The sequence below is a fragment of the Halichoerus grypus genome, chromosome 9 (assembly GCF_964656455.1).
Source record: "Halichoerus grypus chromosome 9, mHalGry1.hap1.1, whole genome shotgun sequence".
Taxonomy (NCBI): domain Eukaryota; kingdom Metazoa; phylum Chordata; class Mammalia; order Carnivora; family Phocidae; genus Halichoerus; species Halichoerus grypus.
In genome coordinates this window covers 121,813,290-121,827,809 of record NC_135720.1, presented here as the reverse complement: position 1 = coordinate 121,827,809, position 14,520 = coordinate 121,813,290, and the positions used below count along the sequence as shown (strand labels likewise).

At 50.1% G+C, this 14,520-nt stretch overlaps 1 protein-coding gene and 1 long non-coding RNA gene across 5 annotated transcripts in view; one reads left to right on the top strand and one right to left on the bottom strand.

The window, feature by feature from the left end:
• Positions 1-2,691: 2,691 nt before the first annotated feature.
• LOC118528856 (uncharacterized) lies at positions 2,692-7,967 on the bottom strand. The gene is made up of 4 exons (XR_004913828.2): positions 7,402-7,967; positions 7,081-7,259; positions 5,455-5,625; positions 2,692-3,043 (listed from the first exon to the last, which is right to left on the bottom strand). It is a non-coding gene; the product is annotated as an uncharacterized LOC118528856 (long non-coding RNA).
• Positions 7,968-11,025: 3,058 nt separating this feature from the next.
• The window catches only part of PXDC1 (PX domain containing 1), a 28,825-nt gene continuing 25,330 nt past the window's right edge, over positions 11,026-14,520 (top strand). For 3 of the 4 annotated variants that reach the window (XM_036081484.2, XM_036081483.2, XM_036081482.2), the window contains exon 1: positions 11,028-11,964. In XM_036081484.2, coding sequence (XP_035937377.1) covers positions 11,709-11,964 — 256 coding nt within the window. In that variant the 5' untranslated portion in view covers positions 11,028-11,708. Of the gene's footprint in view, positions 11,965-14,520 lie in introns of all 4 variants that reach the window. The other variant, XM_078055639.1, reaches the window with a different exon arrangement.

The following is a 14,520-nucleotide window of genomic DNA, read 5'->3' as shown; positions in this document are numbered from 1 at the left end:
AGCTCCTTTTCAATCATTGGCCTGAATTGGAGGTTTTTTTGGAAAGCAGTGCTCTGCCCATCTCTTTAAAAATTTATTTACTTGTTTTTTCAGTCTTATGACTTCTGCTCTGGGCGAACTGAAGCCAGGTCATTTTGAATGTTTGAGTTAAAGAGCCCTTGGGAAAAGAAACTTCCATTATTTTCCTGTCTGGGTAAGTGCCAGAACAATCCATTGTAAAACTAATACAAATGTACTTACTTCTATAAAAGTCAACTCCTTGAACCAAGACACTGGCATGTGCTGTGTTGCTCTGAGCTTTTTTCTGATTTCAGTTCACTGAGCCCTTTATGCCTGGGCAGAATTTAAGCCCCATTGGTGAGGTCTTCACAGTCATGGGATAACGTATAGGAGAAATTTGACAATTAGCTGAAATACCTGGACTGGGCAGACAATTAAGTAATTTGGACTGCTACTTGAAAGTACATATTCTGGCCAGATGGAGAGAAGGAGAGAAGGGTAAAAGCAGAGGCTTTCATCAATATGGCCATACCTGCATTGAACAAATCTGGGCATGAAAAGATGAATATGCACAAAAGCCAAAAGGAAAATCAGCATGTGATTATTTGCTTTTGAAAGGAAGGTCACCTGAGACTCTTTAAAGCTCTCTTGATTTGCAGCAAGATGTCTTCAAACATTATCTTGATGTAAATTTTCCCCCATTTCTTAGACTAATCCTCAAGAAGCTAGAACTGTTGTGTCGCGAAGGCAAAGAGAAATAAACAAGGGTTTCCCACCCCAGAATGATGCTCTTGAGATTCCGAAAGGAAGGCCACAGAGGGGCAGGAAATAAGAGATTATGCCCTGGAAGGGAAGGAGAGGAGGACTCTAAGTCGCCTGGGGTGTATGGCAGGGAACATGGCGGCAGGAGTGCTCTTGGCCACGGGTGGGAAAAAAATTGGGAGTGGAGAGGACCACCTGGCAGGCAGCAACAGGCTACTGCCTGGAAGCCAAGTCACACCTGCAGAGGTGAGTGGCAAGGAGTTGTTCTACCTGTCCTCATCGGGCCAGGACCCTCATGGACCCCTGCAGGCCCACTGCCAATGGACAGAATGCCCATCTCTCCACACATCTGCTGAGCCCCAGAATTGCTTCATATTTCCTCCCTTGAATGGCATGAACCATATAATTCCCCCCAACAGAGAGTGGGTCCTTGTTACTCAGCCATGCTCTGGGGACAAATTCAAGGCCCTGTATGTGGGTGAGGCTGAGTAGAAAAATATCACCCCCATTACAAACGCCTGCTCATTCTAATCAAATTTATGGAAATTGAGTCAATCTAATCTTTTTAGAAGATCTCTTCTTCTTGAGTAGGAGCCCTTGCTCACCTCACCTACATGGCTCATGGCTGATGTGTTAGATTGAAAAGGCACTAAATGGACAAGGTGTTGGGTAGACAGATATGAGCACATATCAAATGGAGTAAACTTGACCCAACTCTTTCCCCATAATTTCCTGAATGAGCCTAAAGTGCCCCAATCTCCTTTTCATTCACTCATAGAAGAAAATGTTTACCCAGTACCAATCTAGAGTCTCTCTGTTATGTCATTCAACTAATGCAGGTGCATTCAGGGCAATGTTTCTACCCTCAGAAGCTTTAATAATTGTACAATCAACATTCACTACAGTGAAATGATCATTAAAGTCCCTTTTAGCTAGCAGGTGAAATGATTCTATTAAAGTCTGTTGAATATCTAACTTGGGGAACTTGGGTATAAAATGCAATATTCTGGACTTAATTTGGGGGGAGGATTCTTGTGTCCTACGGTGATGGTGGTGTAGGACACCCAACAAGCCTGGGTGTCTCGGGACTAAGGAGCCTTGAAATATGGCTGTCCCCACTCTCTTCATCACCTCATGCATAACTGTAAGTTACACACAAGGTGCCGGATTGTTTGTGCTTTTTCCTTGACTTTTAACTCAGCGAATAGGAACTACTCTGGGACTAATTTTAATGTGCTTGATAAAAATCCTTGCCCACTGATGCTTATACACAATCTGAGCCTTAATATCACTTTAAGAATATCAGCAGAAATAAATGGTTTCTCAAGGCAAGAAAACAGGACTTTCCCCTCTCTTCTTGTTAATTTATGACTTACTGATTTGAAATCACATTTAGATTATCCGGGTACTATAAAGGAGTAGAAATGAAAATATATTCTCCCTCTCCGATTTTTTCTTGTGAAAATTTTCAAATATTCAAAAAAGTTGAAAGAATAAAATAGTGTAATAAAGGACTGCAATCCTTTACTTGGATTCAATAATTATTAACATTTTGCTGTATTCACTTCATCTATCCATCCATTTATGTATTTATTGTGGAGCCAACTGAAAGCTAATTTTTAACATTATGTCACATCATTACTAAGGACTATGGCATGCAGAGCCTAAAAACAAGGATATTTTCATTACAAAATACCATTATTACACTTACGAGAATAAACAAAAATTCTGGAATACCATTTAATATCCTGTGCATAGTCTTTTTCCAATGGTCTAACACTTATTCTTTATGCTCATTATAGAGATTTGTTTTGATGTACCAGAGGTGACCTTATCAACACTCAGTTCACGCTGTTGGCAGAAAGCGTGGCTTATGAGACTGTTCTAATACCCAAATTCTCATTTGTGGTAAACATACTCCAAACTCAATTACCTGAAGGCATCTTTTATTTGACAATGAAGTCAGCCTGGTGGGATCACTGATAATCCATGTTGGTTATCTGTCTGTATGTACAGACATTAAGCAATTACTACATGCTGCTTTGAAATTCTCCCAGACCCAAGTCACCACGGCCCCGCCCGAGGGTAGACAACCCCAGGGTCTTGACCGTTCTTTTGTTCACACAGTAAAGCAGCTTCTGGGCTACAGGCAATTTTAGCGGCAGATCCTCCTTGCCCTACAACCATGTAGAGCTGGAATGCTCCGGAGACATCACAGTTATGAGGATTAACCAGATCCAGACAAGAAATCTGTCCTGTTGATTGAGAGCATATCCATGCGCTTTGAAAAAAAAAAAAAGTACCAACTGAGCATCAGATAGTAGGATGGACCTTCTCTCATGTACAAAATGCCCGCACTCTGTCCCTGGCCAGAGTCAGAACCTTAGCCATCCATAGCTCTCACAAGTTTTACCTGCCAGGGAGGGGACAGATCATGTGGTGTGCTCTGAAGAAAAAGAAAACACCAGAAGGGGCTAGTGATGGGCGGAAGCCTCATGGTTTTTTGGTAGGGTGGCCGGGGCGGGCCCCTCGGATAAGGGGGTAGATTTGGGTAGAGACCAGGGAGGGAGGGAGCCCTCGGGGAGGACATGGGCAGCTTCATGCCCAGGCAGCAGTAACTGAAGGACTGCAGTGGTCTGCCTGGCTTATCTGTGGGGGAGCAGACTGAGGGAGGGGGAGAATGGCAGGGGATAAGCTGCAGGGCTGGGGGGTAGGGGTCCGGGGGCATAGGGTGATGCCGCATGTCCTGTAGGGGGCTTGGAGGACAGGCTGCATTTTGGAGTTTAACTCTGAGATTGGAAGCCATTTACAATCCACATTTGGTAACCGAATAAGGTTCTGTGGCCTGTGTATCTGTGTAACAAATCTCCTTTGCTCCTTTTTCTCTTCTACCATATTTTTTTAGGCTTTCAGTTGTAATTCATGCATTTTTTATTGTATATATAATTTGGCAAGTCATCTTAAATCTTTCGTGGACTCAAACAATACATATCTATATCTCTATATTATCTACCTAAACAGTAGAGATTTTAAAATTATATTACCTGTTTGGGGCTAACATTGCTGGTTAATATGAGCAGCGATGTTGGCTCAAAACGGTAAGAACAAAGTTCAGGCACGGAAATGTTATTTCTATTCAGAATACAGAATCCTAGTAGTAACCATGATCCTTTATTTAATCTAGCCCTTCAAAGAGGCCTGACATCTGCCCTAATATAATAGATAGCCCTCGTATAAATATTACGGGCAGTAACTGCATCTCAGGCTACAATGTCCATCCATTAATATTCCCACTTTGATCTTGAAACTTTCCTTATGTTTCCTGTATAGTTTCCACAAACTGGCTTACTAATTCTGCTCAGGGTAGCCTATAGAAAACAGCTTGAGTGGATGTTTCAATGAGCTAATAAATGTGAAAACAGCATTTATCTTCAAACCAGAAAATCATGTTAAATCATCTCATATATTCATGCATTTGTACCGTTGGGTAAAACAGAGCGGGTCGGAGGAAGAGGTACAAATATTTTGCCTGTCCACAGGCTATTTGCTGAATCACCTCACACAGGTTATCATCTAAGAATATTTACTGAATGCCAGTAACTAAAAAGTGTGAACTCCATCAGGCTTTACTAATGGGATTATTTAGTGCTGTGACTAACGCTGATAGCCCCCCCCTTTTTTTTTCAAGATTTTGTTTATTTATTTGAGAGAGAGACAGAGAGAGCAGGAGCCCGGGGCGGGGGTGCAGAGGGAGAAGGAGAGGGACAAGCAGACAAGCAGGCTCCCTGCTGAGCACAGAATCCAACTCAGGACTCAATCCCAGGACCCTGAGATCATGACCTGAGCCAAAAGCAGATGCTTAACCGAAACACTCAGGTGCCCTAAAAGCTGATAGTCTTAAACAGTCTTGGGTTTTCACTGATTTTTCAGAGTGTCCTGCTCAAAAATGGCAACTTTAGGCAAGCACCTTGGCAGTAGCGACGGAAATAAATCTCCGATGGGAGAGGTACCCTCCCTATACCAGAAGGTAAAGAGACATCCTTACCTCCAGAGAGAGGGAATTCAGGGCTGAGAAGACTGTATAAAGAACACTTGTTACGTTTTACTAATTTACTGCCCAGCCCAAATTCTGTTTAGAATGTCTTGCTGATTATGGGGCGCCTGGGTGGCTCAGTCAGTTAAGCATCTGACTTCAGTTCAGGTCATGATCCCGGGGTCCTGGGATTGAGCTCGGGTTTTGTGTTCGGCAGGGAGTCTGCTTCTCCCTCTCCCTCTGCCCCTCCCCCCCACTCGTGAGCACTCTCTCTCTCTCCCTCTCTCAAATAAATAAATCTTAAAAAAAAAAAATTCTTACTAATTAAAGCTCCCAAAGTTAAGTTTTCTTTGTCTTGTCAATTCCTCACAGATTTATTGTCTCTTTGTTTAAAAACAGAATTTTATTATTGGGCCTCCATGCACATTTAATAAAACGTCGGGGGTTTTTCTTCTGCTAATTTGCTCATGTAATTTTAATTCTTAGTCCAGCTGGAAGACCTCAAAAGAGAGAGGGAGAATTTTTTCCTTCACCACTATACTAATAAGATTAAGATCCCTTGGGGGTAACAAGGGTGAGAGGGACTATATGGATAAAAAGACAGATTCAGAGAGATTTGAGGCCTGAGCAAGCCTCCCAGTACTCATCTGCAGTCTGACCTTCCTTCGTAGTCAGGAAACGGATACACTAGGAGCACAGCTAGCTGAGTGTCTGCAGTGACAAAGGAGAGGTGACCACGTACACAGTACAAGAAAGAATCTGCTTAGATGAACTTCAACTTTTAAATGACCTTCAATTTACTGAAGTTATGCCTGATTGCTGCATGAAATCTGGAAAACATAAAAGTGCACACAAGAAAATAAAATCCCATTCCTGAGAGATTGTCATCATGAACAATTTGGTCTGTCCCTTTTTAAAATGGTTCGATGCCCGGGGTTTGATGATACATGATGACACTTCCCAAATGTCTAATTGTCAGAAATCAAGGGATGGCATTTTGGTGGGAAGAACGGTGTTGGCTCTCTGGCTCGTTCAGTCATTCCACAGGTATTGAGTGAGCATTCCTCAGGTGCCAGGCCCTGTGCTGGGCGTTGGGTACGCAAATATGAACGAGACAGTTATACTTCGTCCCTGTCCCCAGGGAGATTACATTCTCTCCAGGAAAACATGACTAACATTTAGTTACGATTAGGAATCAAGGCAGGCATTATGAAATGGTACAACGGTGTCTCCTGACATTTCCTAGACTCACTTTGTCTGGTTTATGCTAGAATTAGGCTTGCTACCCGGAGGGGCCTGCGGACGGTGAACACTGGCGTCTCCTGGGCAGTTGTCAGAGATGCAGACTCTCAGGCCCATCCAGACCTAATGAATCAAGATCTCTTTCTCAACAAGCTCCCCGGGGATTCATAGGCACATTAGGGTTTGAGAAGCACTGGTTGAAAGGGTGAGTGGGAATCAGCAGGCCAAGGCAGGTGGTGGAGGGCATGGGGAAGTCCTGTCGGGCCCGTGAGTGGGCGCTGGGTAGAGGCGCCTGGCACTTGGAGATGGTGAAGGCAGGCCAATGCGGATGGACCAAGGCCAGACAGAGGCTGGTGGGATGAGCAAGGGAGACCCTCAGTTTGGGGCTAGCTATGGGTTGGCACCACTTTAGATCCTCTTGGAGCCTTCAGTTTCCTCATCGGCCAAGGGACCCTTATCCTCCCCACCCCCTGTCGCTGGGGGCTGTTGGGAGGATCAGATCAGTTAATGTACTGCAAATGTTCAGAGCTGTAGGCCCTCCCACTGCTCTTCTTTTGAAGAAAAACAGAGAAGAGCTATGGTCTGCAGGATGCTCCCCGAATTTCCTTACCGTGTCTGGAACTGGGGAGGTGAAACTGAAAAGTAAATCCTGGTGCTGATGTGAACAGTTTATCAAAGGCATCCCAAGCAGCAGTGACGAAAAAAGACTCTTTAGCTGTGATTTTGCATACTGGTGGATGTCGAGTGTTAGGAGGGGGGGTTAGACATGGTGGAACCTGTGGGGTTAGGGCTGCCCTGGGGCCAGGACTGCCTCCCCCACCCCCATCTCACTTTCTGGCGTGAGCCCCCAGCTTCCTATGGTGTTGTTGGATGCAGAAGGAGTGTGACACAGAGGGCCACCCAGAGAAGTGGCTACCAACCTCTGCACAGTTTTTCTGTTAATGGTGAGGTCTAGAAAGGATAGAACTTAAAACAAAGCAAAACAAAACAACAACAACAACAAGCCAAAACAAAGCAAATGCAGAAGAGAAACAGAGAGGTACCTGGGTGACTCAGTCGGTTAAGCGTCTGCCTTCGGCTCAGGTCATGATCCCAAGGTTCCGGGATTGAGTCCGGAGTCCGGCTCCCTACTCAGCTGGGAGGAGCTTCTCCCTCTCCTTCTGCCCCTCCCCCCTGCTTGTGTGCACGCTCTCTCTCTCTCTCTCTCTCAAATATATAAAATCTTAAGAAAAAAAAAAGAGAAACAGAGAAACAAACATCACTTCAAAAGTAAAGGCCTTGAATTTTATTGACTCTTATTAATCGGATGGACGTATCGGGTTTCCCAGGCTCTCACCTACACCACGGCTCTCCCTCTCTTGTACCTGTGTAACTCTGCACCAGGCTGGGAAGATGCGCAGGTGAACCCAAGAGCTCCTCTTTGTTTTCCGTTTCACATTCTATCACGTCAGCACAGGCCCTGAGCGGGCTACTCAGCTTCATTTACAGCCTGAAACCGCTCCTCCTCCTCTGTGTCTGGTCCTCACATTTATAACCCACAGGCCCGCAAAGGCGTCCACGACACACTTTCTGCCATCTACCACGTTATTTGTTCTTGTGGCAGACATGGGCTTTTCAAAGTTCTTGTTTACAATTCCTAATTCACAGAAAGGAAAGTCCAGGACAAGAAAGTTCAAGTGAGCAGTTTGAGATTCAACAGCTGGAGTCCGTCAGGGGCTGGGCAGGACCAGGAGTCAGAAGTTTTGGTACTTGTTTCCGAGATTTTTTTCATCATCATCATTAGATAATATTTAAGTAACAGAGAAATACTAAGAAGGAAATCTCGGGGCGCCTGGGTGGCTCAGTCGGTTAAGCATCTACGTTTGGCTCAGGTCATGATCTCAGGGTCCTGGCATCGAGTCCTGGGTTGGGCTCCCTGCTCAGTGGGGAATCTGCTTCCCCCTCTCCCTTTGCCCACCCCCCCACCTCGCTCGTGCTCTCTCTCACTCTCAAATAAATAAATAAATAAAATCTTTTTTTTTTTTTTAAAGAAGGAAATTTTATTAACGATTATTCCCACCACCCAGAAGTGAGCACTCGGGAGCACTCTGGCTATGGACTTCCAGCCTCCCACAGCACCCATGTCCTTTTTAAAAATTACACAGTTTGCACATTCATGTAATTCAGAAATGTATATAAGAACATTATAGATAAATGTTCTTGACACCCTCGCATCTGGACTCATTCATCACCCCAAAGGTTACCTTTATGAATTTGGCAGGTATATTTACAAATTTAGTACTGTTTTGTTATATATATATCTTTATTCCTATGCTATACCCATCAGTCATCTTGTTTCTGAGATCTATCCATACTTTTATAACTGATCCATTTTTCACAGCTATATAGTATTCTGTTGTGTTACTAATTTATTCACCCCACTTTTGATGAACATTGAAGTTCTTTCCAATGTCTTACTGTGACAAACACTACAATGATGAGTGTCTTGGTACCTTTCTGTCGGTGCTTATGTGGAAATGCTTCTCTAGGATTGAATCCTAGCAGTTGTTGGGTGACAGGTCATTCACATTTTCAATTTTAACAACCACTGCTAAACTGCTTTCCAAAGAGCCTGCTCCAACTGATGCACCCAAAAATCTGTCCATAATCCTGCAAAAATTCTTGTTGTTGTCAGACTTGCCCAAGTATAATTTTCAAAAGTTAAATGTGACTGTCAAATGTTTCTACAAATATGGCATGAACATGTGTCAGAAATTTTATTCCCCTCATTAATTAATGTGAAAATTTGTAAGATGACAAAGCTGACTCAACGACCATTTGGAGAAAAAGGTTTATATCATCCTTAAAATATATTAAAATAAGATTGCTAGACTAGATATAAAAATGGTTAATGTCCTACAGGGCAATAAATGATAAACTGTGAAGTTATCTCTGGGGCAAAAATTATTTGCATCTCCATCAAGCACAAATCTACACGTTAATATATAACCCTACAGAGTCTTACCCTTTCATTAATAGTAAATAGCAACATCAAACAACGGTACATTCTCCTAGAAAATTAAGTAATCCTTGGGCTTTAAAATAATGCCCGGTAACTTTGAAAGGACATACATTGAGAGGCGGTGAACATCCTCTTGGCCTTCTTTTCAGATTTAGGATAATTTTTCCTAATAGATTTTTAGAAATCTGTATCAATGCAATGGATGAAAAATAGTTCATTGTGTTTTAACCTGAATTTCTGTAATTATTCGTGGCTTTGGGGCAGTTGTTATTTCTACTTGGGCAACTGGTTTTCTCTCCTTCTGGGTCTCTTCAAACAAACACCACTGATAGGAAAATACTTTCTTCTCTTTGGTGACCAGGAATGCCTGGCACAGACTGAGGGGCAGTTTCACAAAGTTAGGTCTCCTTGGCAATGGGGGACCCCAGACCTGATTGTTCCTAGGAAAGATGTTACAGAATGTGTAAAAGCACCTTAATTCTGGCCTTTAAAGTCCTAGCGATGGCTGTTGAGCCCAGTGGCCCGGAGAGCTAAAGGATGTGTGTCCTGGGAGGGTGGCTGCGAGGGAGGCCTCAATGGGGCTTTGTTGAGGAAGGTGGAACGCAGCCCTGCGTGGCTCCTTGAGCCTCTGCCCTCAGGCCCCTCAGTACACAGGGCAGACTCCCACGGTCAGCCTATCAGTCGCACCACACTTACTGACTGCCACCACGTTGGGGGCAGGGCATGCCAAATTGCCGAAAAGTCCTTCTTCTCCCAGTTTACACAGCAAACGGGGACCAAAACCAGCACAGGGAGATAAAGATAAACCTAGATGGTGAACGGTGAAGATAGAATACCTCAAGTCGCTGGAGCAGTCTGAATAAAACCTGGTGGCGGTGATGGGAAGCGGAGGGAGGGGGAATGGGGGGAGGTGGGAAGGGGGACATATCTCAGGCTGGATTGAGTCAAGTGACCAGCAACCTGCCCTCAACCTCTAACGTTTCTGTGCCCTAGGTGGGCTCTCTGTGCTTTCTAGAACTCTGCAAGGCGCTGAAGGGGGCCTAGCCCTGGCTCTCCCACCCCTGCCTAGGGCGATGTGAGGTCACAGGAGACACTTCTGAAACTTCCAATTCTTAAATTATCGCTTGAAATTATCTTCCAATTAGGAACAGCCTAAAAAATAGGCTGTGAATCACGGCTGCTATAAATCCCAGTTTCCAAGGTGGGCAGTTTCCCCAGTTCGACTTCCGAAATCCCAGACTCACAAAGGGCCCCAGCTCACTCCGGGGGGGCTCTTTCCCAGGAGACTCCTTTCCCACCAAGGTTTGTCCCACTTCCTGGCAGGGGGAGGAGGAGGGGAAGCCCCTCTCCTGTTGGAGGGCCACCGCTTGTTCGGCTGGCCAAGTCCTAATGGACGCCCGTTCCCTGTCTGTGTGTCCCGCCGCGTCCCGGTCTGTCTGCAGCGGGTGTCCGGGCTGTGTGTGGCACGACTGGAATGCGCGGGGGGGGACGCGGGGCGGGGAGTGGACACCGGGCGGAGAGGGGACGCTGAGCGCGGGGCGAACGCGGGGCGAGCGGACCTCGGTGCCCAGCCCATGCCCCCGGCCCAAGCCGGGGTGGGTGGGCGACGGTGCAGAGACTAGGGCGAGAGCAACTGTCCCGACGCCCGGCGCGTCTGGACCCCGCCGCACCGCAGCCTCCCTCGCGCTCCGCCCAGCCCCGGTCCCCGGCCCCGACCCCCGTGCAGTTTCCTTCGCTGTCGCCGGCGGGGCAGGGCGCGCAGCCCCCAGGCCGAGGGTTGCGGAGGAGCGAGAAACGGAAGAGAAGAAAGTCTGCCCCGAGAACGCCGGGAGCGCAGGCCCGCCCCCCCCTCCCTTCCCAGCTCCTCGTCCAGTCACGGGCCGGCGGCTCTGGGGCCGGGAGGGGAAGGAAGCGGCGGGGGCGGTCTGGGTCCGGGCGGGGGGCGCGGAGGCGGGGCGCGCGGAGGCGGGGCCCGGCGCTCGGGTTTCGGGCCGGCTCCCGGCGGCCGGGGGTGCCGGCGGCCCCAGCAGCGCGGGCTTCGCGTGGGCGGCGCGGGGCGCGGCGGGCCAGGCCACCCCCTCCGCTCGCAGCCCGCGGCGCGTCCGCTCACCCGGAGGAGGGAGGAAGGCGGCGGCGGTGGCGGCCTCGACGTCGACGACCGCGCCGCCCGCGATGGGAAGTGCCTTATAAAGACGCAGCTCGGCCCGGCCCGACCGACTTGTCGCCGCGCTTCCCCGCGAGTGCGCGCGGAGGCCGGGGGCGGACCCCGGACAGACCCGGGTCACGACGGACTCCGGTCCTTGACAGCCGCCAGACGGACCCCGGCTCCGGACAGACCTCGGACGGACCGCGGCTCCCGGCGGACTCCGGCCGGATTCCGGCCCCGGGCAGACCGCAGGCAGACCCCGGCCGGGGCCCGGCTCCCGGCTCCCGACAGACCTCGGACGGACCCTGACCCCGGAGAGACCCCGGTCCCGGGCAGACCGCAGGCACACGGCGGCGGCCCGATCCCGGCCCCGGAGACGTCGGACGCACCCCGGCCCGGGACAGATCCCGGCCCGATCCCGGTTCCCGGCAGACCTCAGGCAGACCCCCGGCCCGGCGAGCGGGCCGGAGAGCGGGCGGGGGCCGAAGGCGCCCCCGGAGGCGGGGGCATGCGCGGCCCGCGGCATGGCCTCGGCGGTGTTTGAGGGCACCTCGCTTGTGAACATGTTCGTGCGTGGCTGCTGGGTGAACGGCATCCGCAGGCTCATCGTCAGCCGGCGCGGCGACGAGGAGGAGTTCTTCGAGATCCGCACCGAGTGGTCGGACCGCAGCGTGCTCTACCTGCACCGCAGCTTCGCGGACCTCGGCCGCCTGTGGCAGCGCCTCCGCGACGCCTTCCCCGAGGACCGGCCGGAGCTAGCGCGCGTGCCGCTGCGGCAAGGTTCGGGGGCCGCGGGCACCGGGGGGGGGGGGAGAGGACGGGGGGGCGCCTCGGATGGAGTCTTACGGGGAGATGTGGTTGCGAGGTCGTTTTACAGTGCAATGCAGGCTGGAGGGGCAGTTACTGAAGCCGAGATTGCGGCTTTCCCCTCCGTCCCTGGCACGAGACGGGGGACGCTTAAATCTGCGCCCCCAAATGAAGGGCGCCCAGGGCGGCAGTGGTCGGAGGACGAGGAGCCAGCTCTTGGAGCCCTGAGGCCCTCCAGGCGGAGATGGGCAAGACGGGCGCCCCGACTGTCCCCAAGGACGAGTCACTGACCAGTACAGCGACCAGTGTCGGGGTGACCCCCAGGTCTCTCAACCCAGCCCCTGCTCCGGAGTGGCGGCCTCCCTCCCTCCTCACCCTCGGGAGGGCCGGCTGTGACCCCTGCCCCGCCCCGAAAGCGACAGGAGAGGGCTGGTGAAATGTTTGGGAAGAGTTAACAACAGTGTCCGATTGGGGTCGCGTCTTGTCTGGCAGCCTCCCCCCTCGGAGTGCTCCGCTGGAAGGGGCTGCGCCTGTGGTCTCCCGCGACAGAGGAGCCCGAGTCCGAGGTGCCACGCAGCCTTCTGTCACTCGTCCGGAGGGGCCTCCCTGCTGCCGACGGCAGGGGACAGAGCCCAGGTCCCCACCCCTGGGGTGGGACTGCACTGGGGTTTGATGAACTGCGGCCCGTCTCCTCCCTGGCCCTGTGACTGCGCAGGCTCATGGGGACTCGAGTTCTCAAAGAACTGCTGTGGCTTCCCATTTCCTACTCCAGGCTGACGCCCATCCCACCGGCTGCTCTTTGGAGGCCGGGAGGAGAGGCGGCTGGAAGAGGGAAGGAAGCGCGTGAGAGAGGCTGAAGTTGAGCCCAGAAGGGGGAGGGGCGGGAGAAGGCTGGGGGAGAAGGGGCCCGGGAAGTATGTAGGGCTCTGAGCAGTCCTTCCCCCCGCCACTCGCTGTGACCACCTGCAGCTCGGAAAAAATGGTCACACTTCACCTAGAGGCCTTCCTTTCCACAGTCTTCTAAACAGACCTGGTGGCACCTTTGGGGGGCATCTGCTGAAGTCCAGGGTGGTGCAAACAAGTCTCCTTAGCTGCTGGTCTGCCTGAGGTCTGAAGATAACCTCTACTTCCTCCTGCTGATCCTCCGCCCCAGTGTGTGAATTATATGGATAATTAGCTCAGTTCTCATGACACATCCTCTGGCAGACACATCATTTGGAAAGGCTCCCAAAGCCAGCGAGTTTGAAGGCCCTGAGTGAGATGGCCTGCCTTTCACGCTTCTTGTTGCTCCCCAGATTCTCACATTTATTGCCATTCCAGAGATAGTTGAGTGTCATTTCAAGCATGGCAGCAGTTTTCCTTGGCTTTGCTATTTGGGTGTGTATGTTGTAGTTTTTAAACAAATGAATGCCCAAATCAGGAAAGCTTGCATGAAGGAACAATGGTTAATTCAGTGACTTACATCGTTTCTGGAACAAGGCTGGCCATTAACAAATTAGAGCCCCTGAGGGCTGGCCGAGGCATGTGCCCTTCCCTGTCCTTGCCAGGTCTCACTCCGGTCAGGTGCCACAGCTCAGCTGGGACCCCAGGCGGGCAGTTGGGCTGGAATTGGGCTCCTCCCCTGTAACAGAGTAATAGTCCTACTTTTTTTTTTTCTTTTTGGTGAGGATTAAAATGCATAGTAGAGTGTCTCGTAATAGTAAGTAAGCCCTCCATCCATACTAGTTGTTACTGTTAGCCTCAGCATCAGCGGCTCCAGGCAAGGGCTGTAGCCATTGGGGAAGCTCTGGGATCTGGTAGTGAAATAGACTTGCCTGGAGCAGAAGGGTGGTGAGTGTGAGACGCCCGACCTGCCTTGCACACACCCTGGCTCCGACCCGCCTGTGCTCATGGCTCATGCTAGTTGTGCTGGCTCAGTTCTGGGTTCCTGAAGTGTAGTCACAGAGAGTGTCTCTGAAGAGAGAGTGAAGACAGGTTTAGGAAGAGAGGGATTAGCAGGGAGAAAAGAAGATTCGGAGGGACAGGAGAGCTGCTCAAGTATCTGAAGGAGGGAGAAACTAGTTCTGGGTGTTAGCCGTGCTGCTGGTGGAGAGGGGGGGTGGGGAGGTGCTGAGGATGAGGACCAGTGATTGGGTGGAAAGGGCTTTATACTGGAACTGTTGGCCCCCTTTGCCTGGGCTGGAGTCCTGTTCAGCGGAGACCTCTGTGAGGGCTGGGCCAGCACCCCCTGGAGGGGAGGAGATGGGGGACGTGGGGCCAGAGGAAGGGATGACCTTAATTCTTTGTCCCGGTCCTTGATTCTCTGCATGGAGGCAAGCTGGTGCTGCCCCAGGGCACCCCTTGAGTTTTGTTGTGGAATCCCAGGGGAAGCCCTTTTACTTTCTTAGATTCTTTTAAGTCCAGGGAAATTGTTCACTGAATCAAATACATAATAGTAACGTAAGAGAAGATTCTACCTGACTTCCATGCGGATTTATTATCTGAATAAAAAGATTGTCTGGATATACAAACTGTAAATACAAAAGGCAA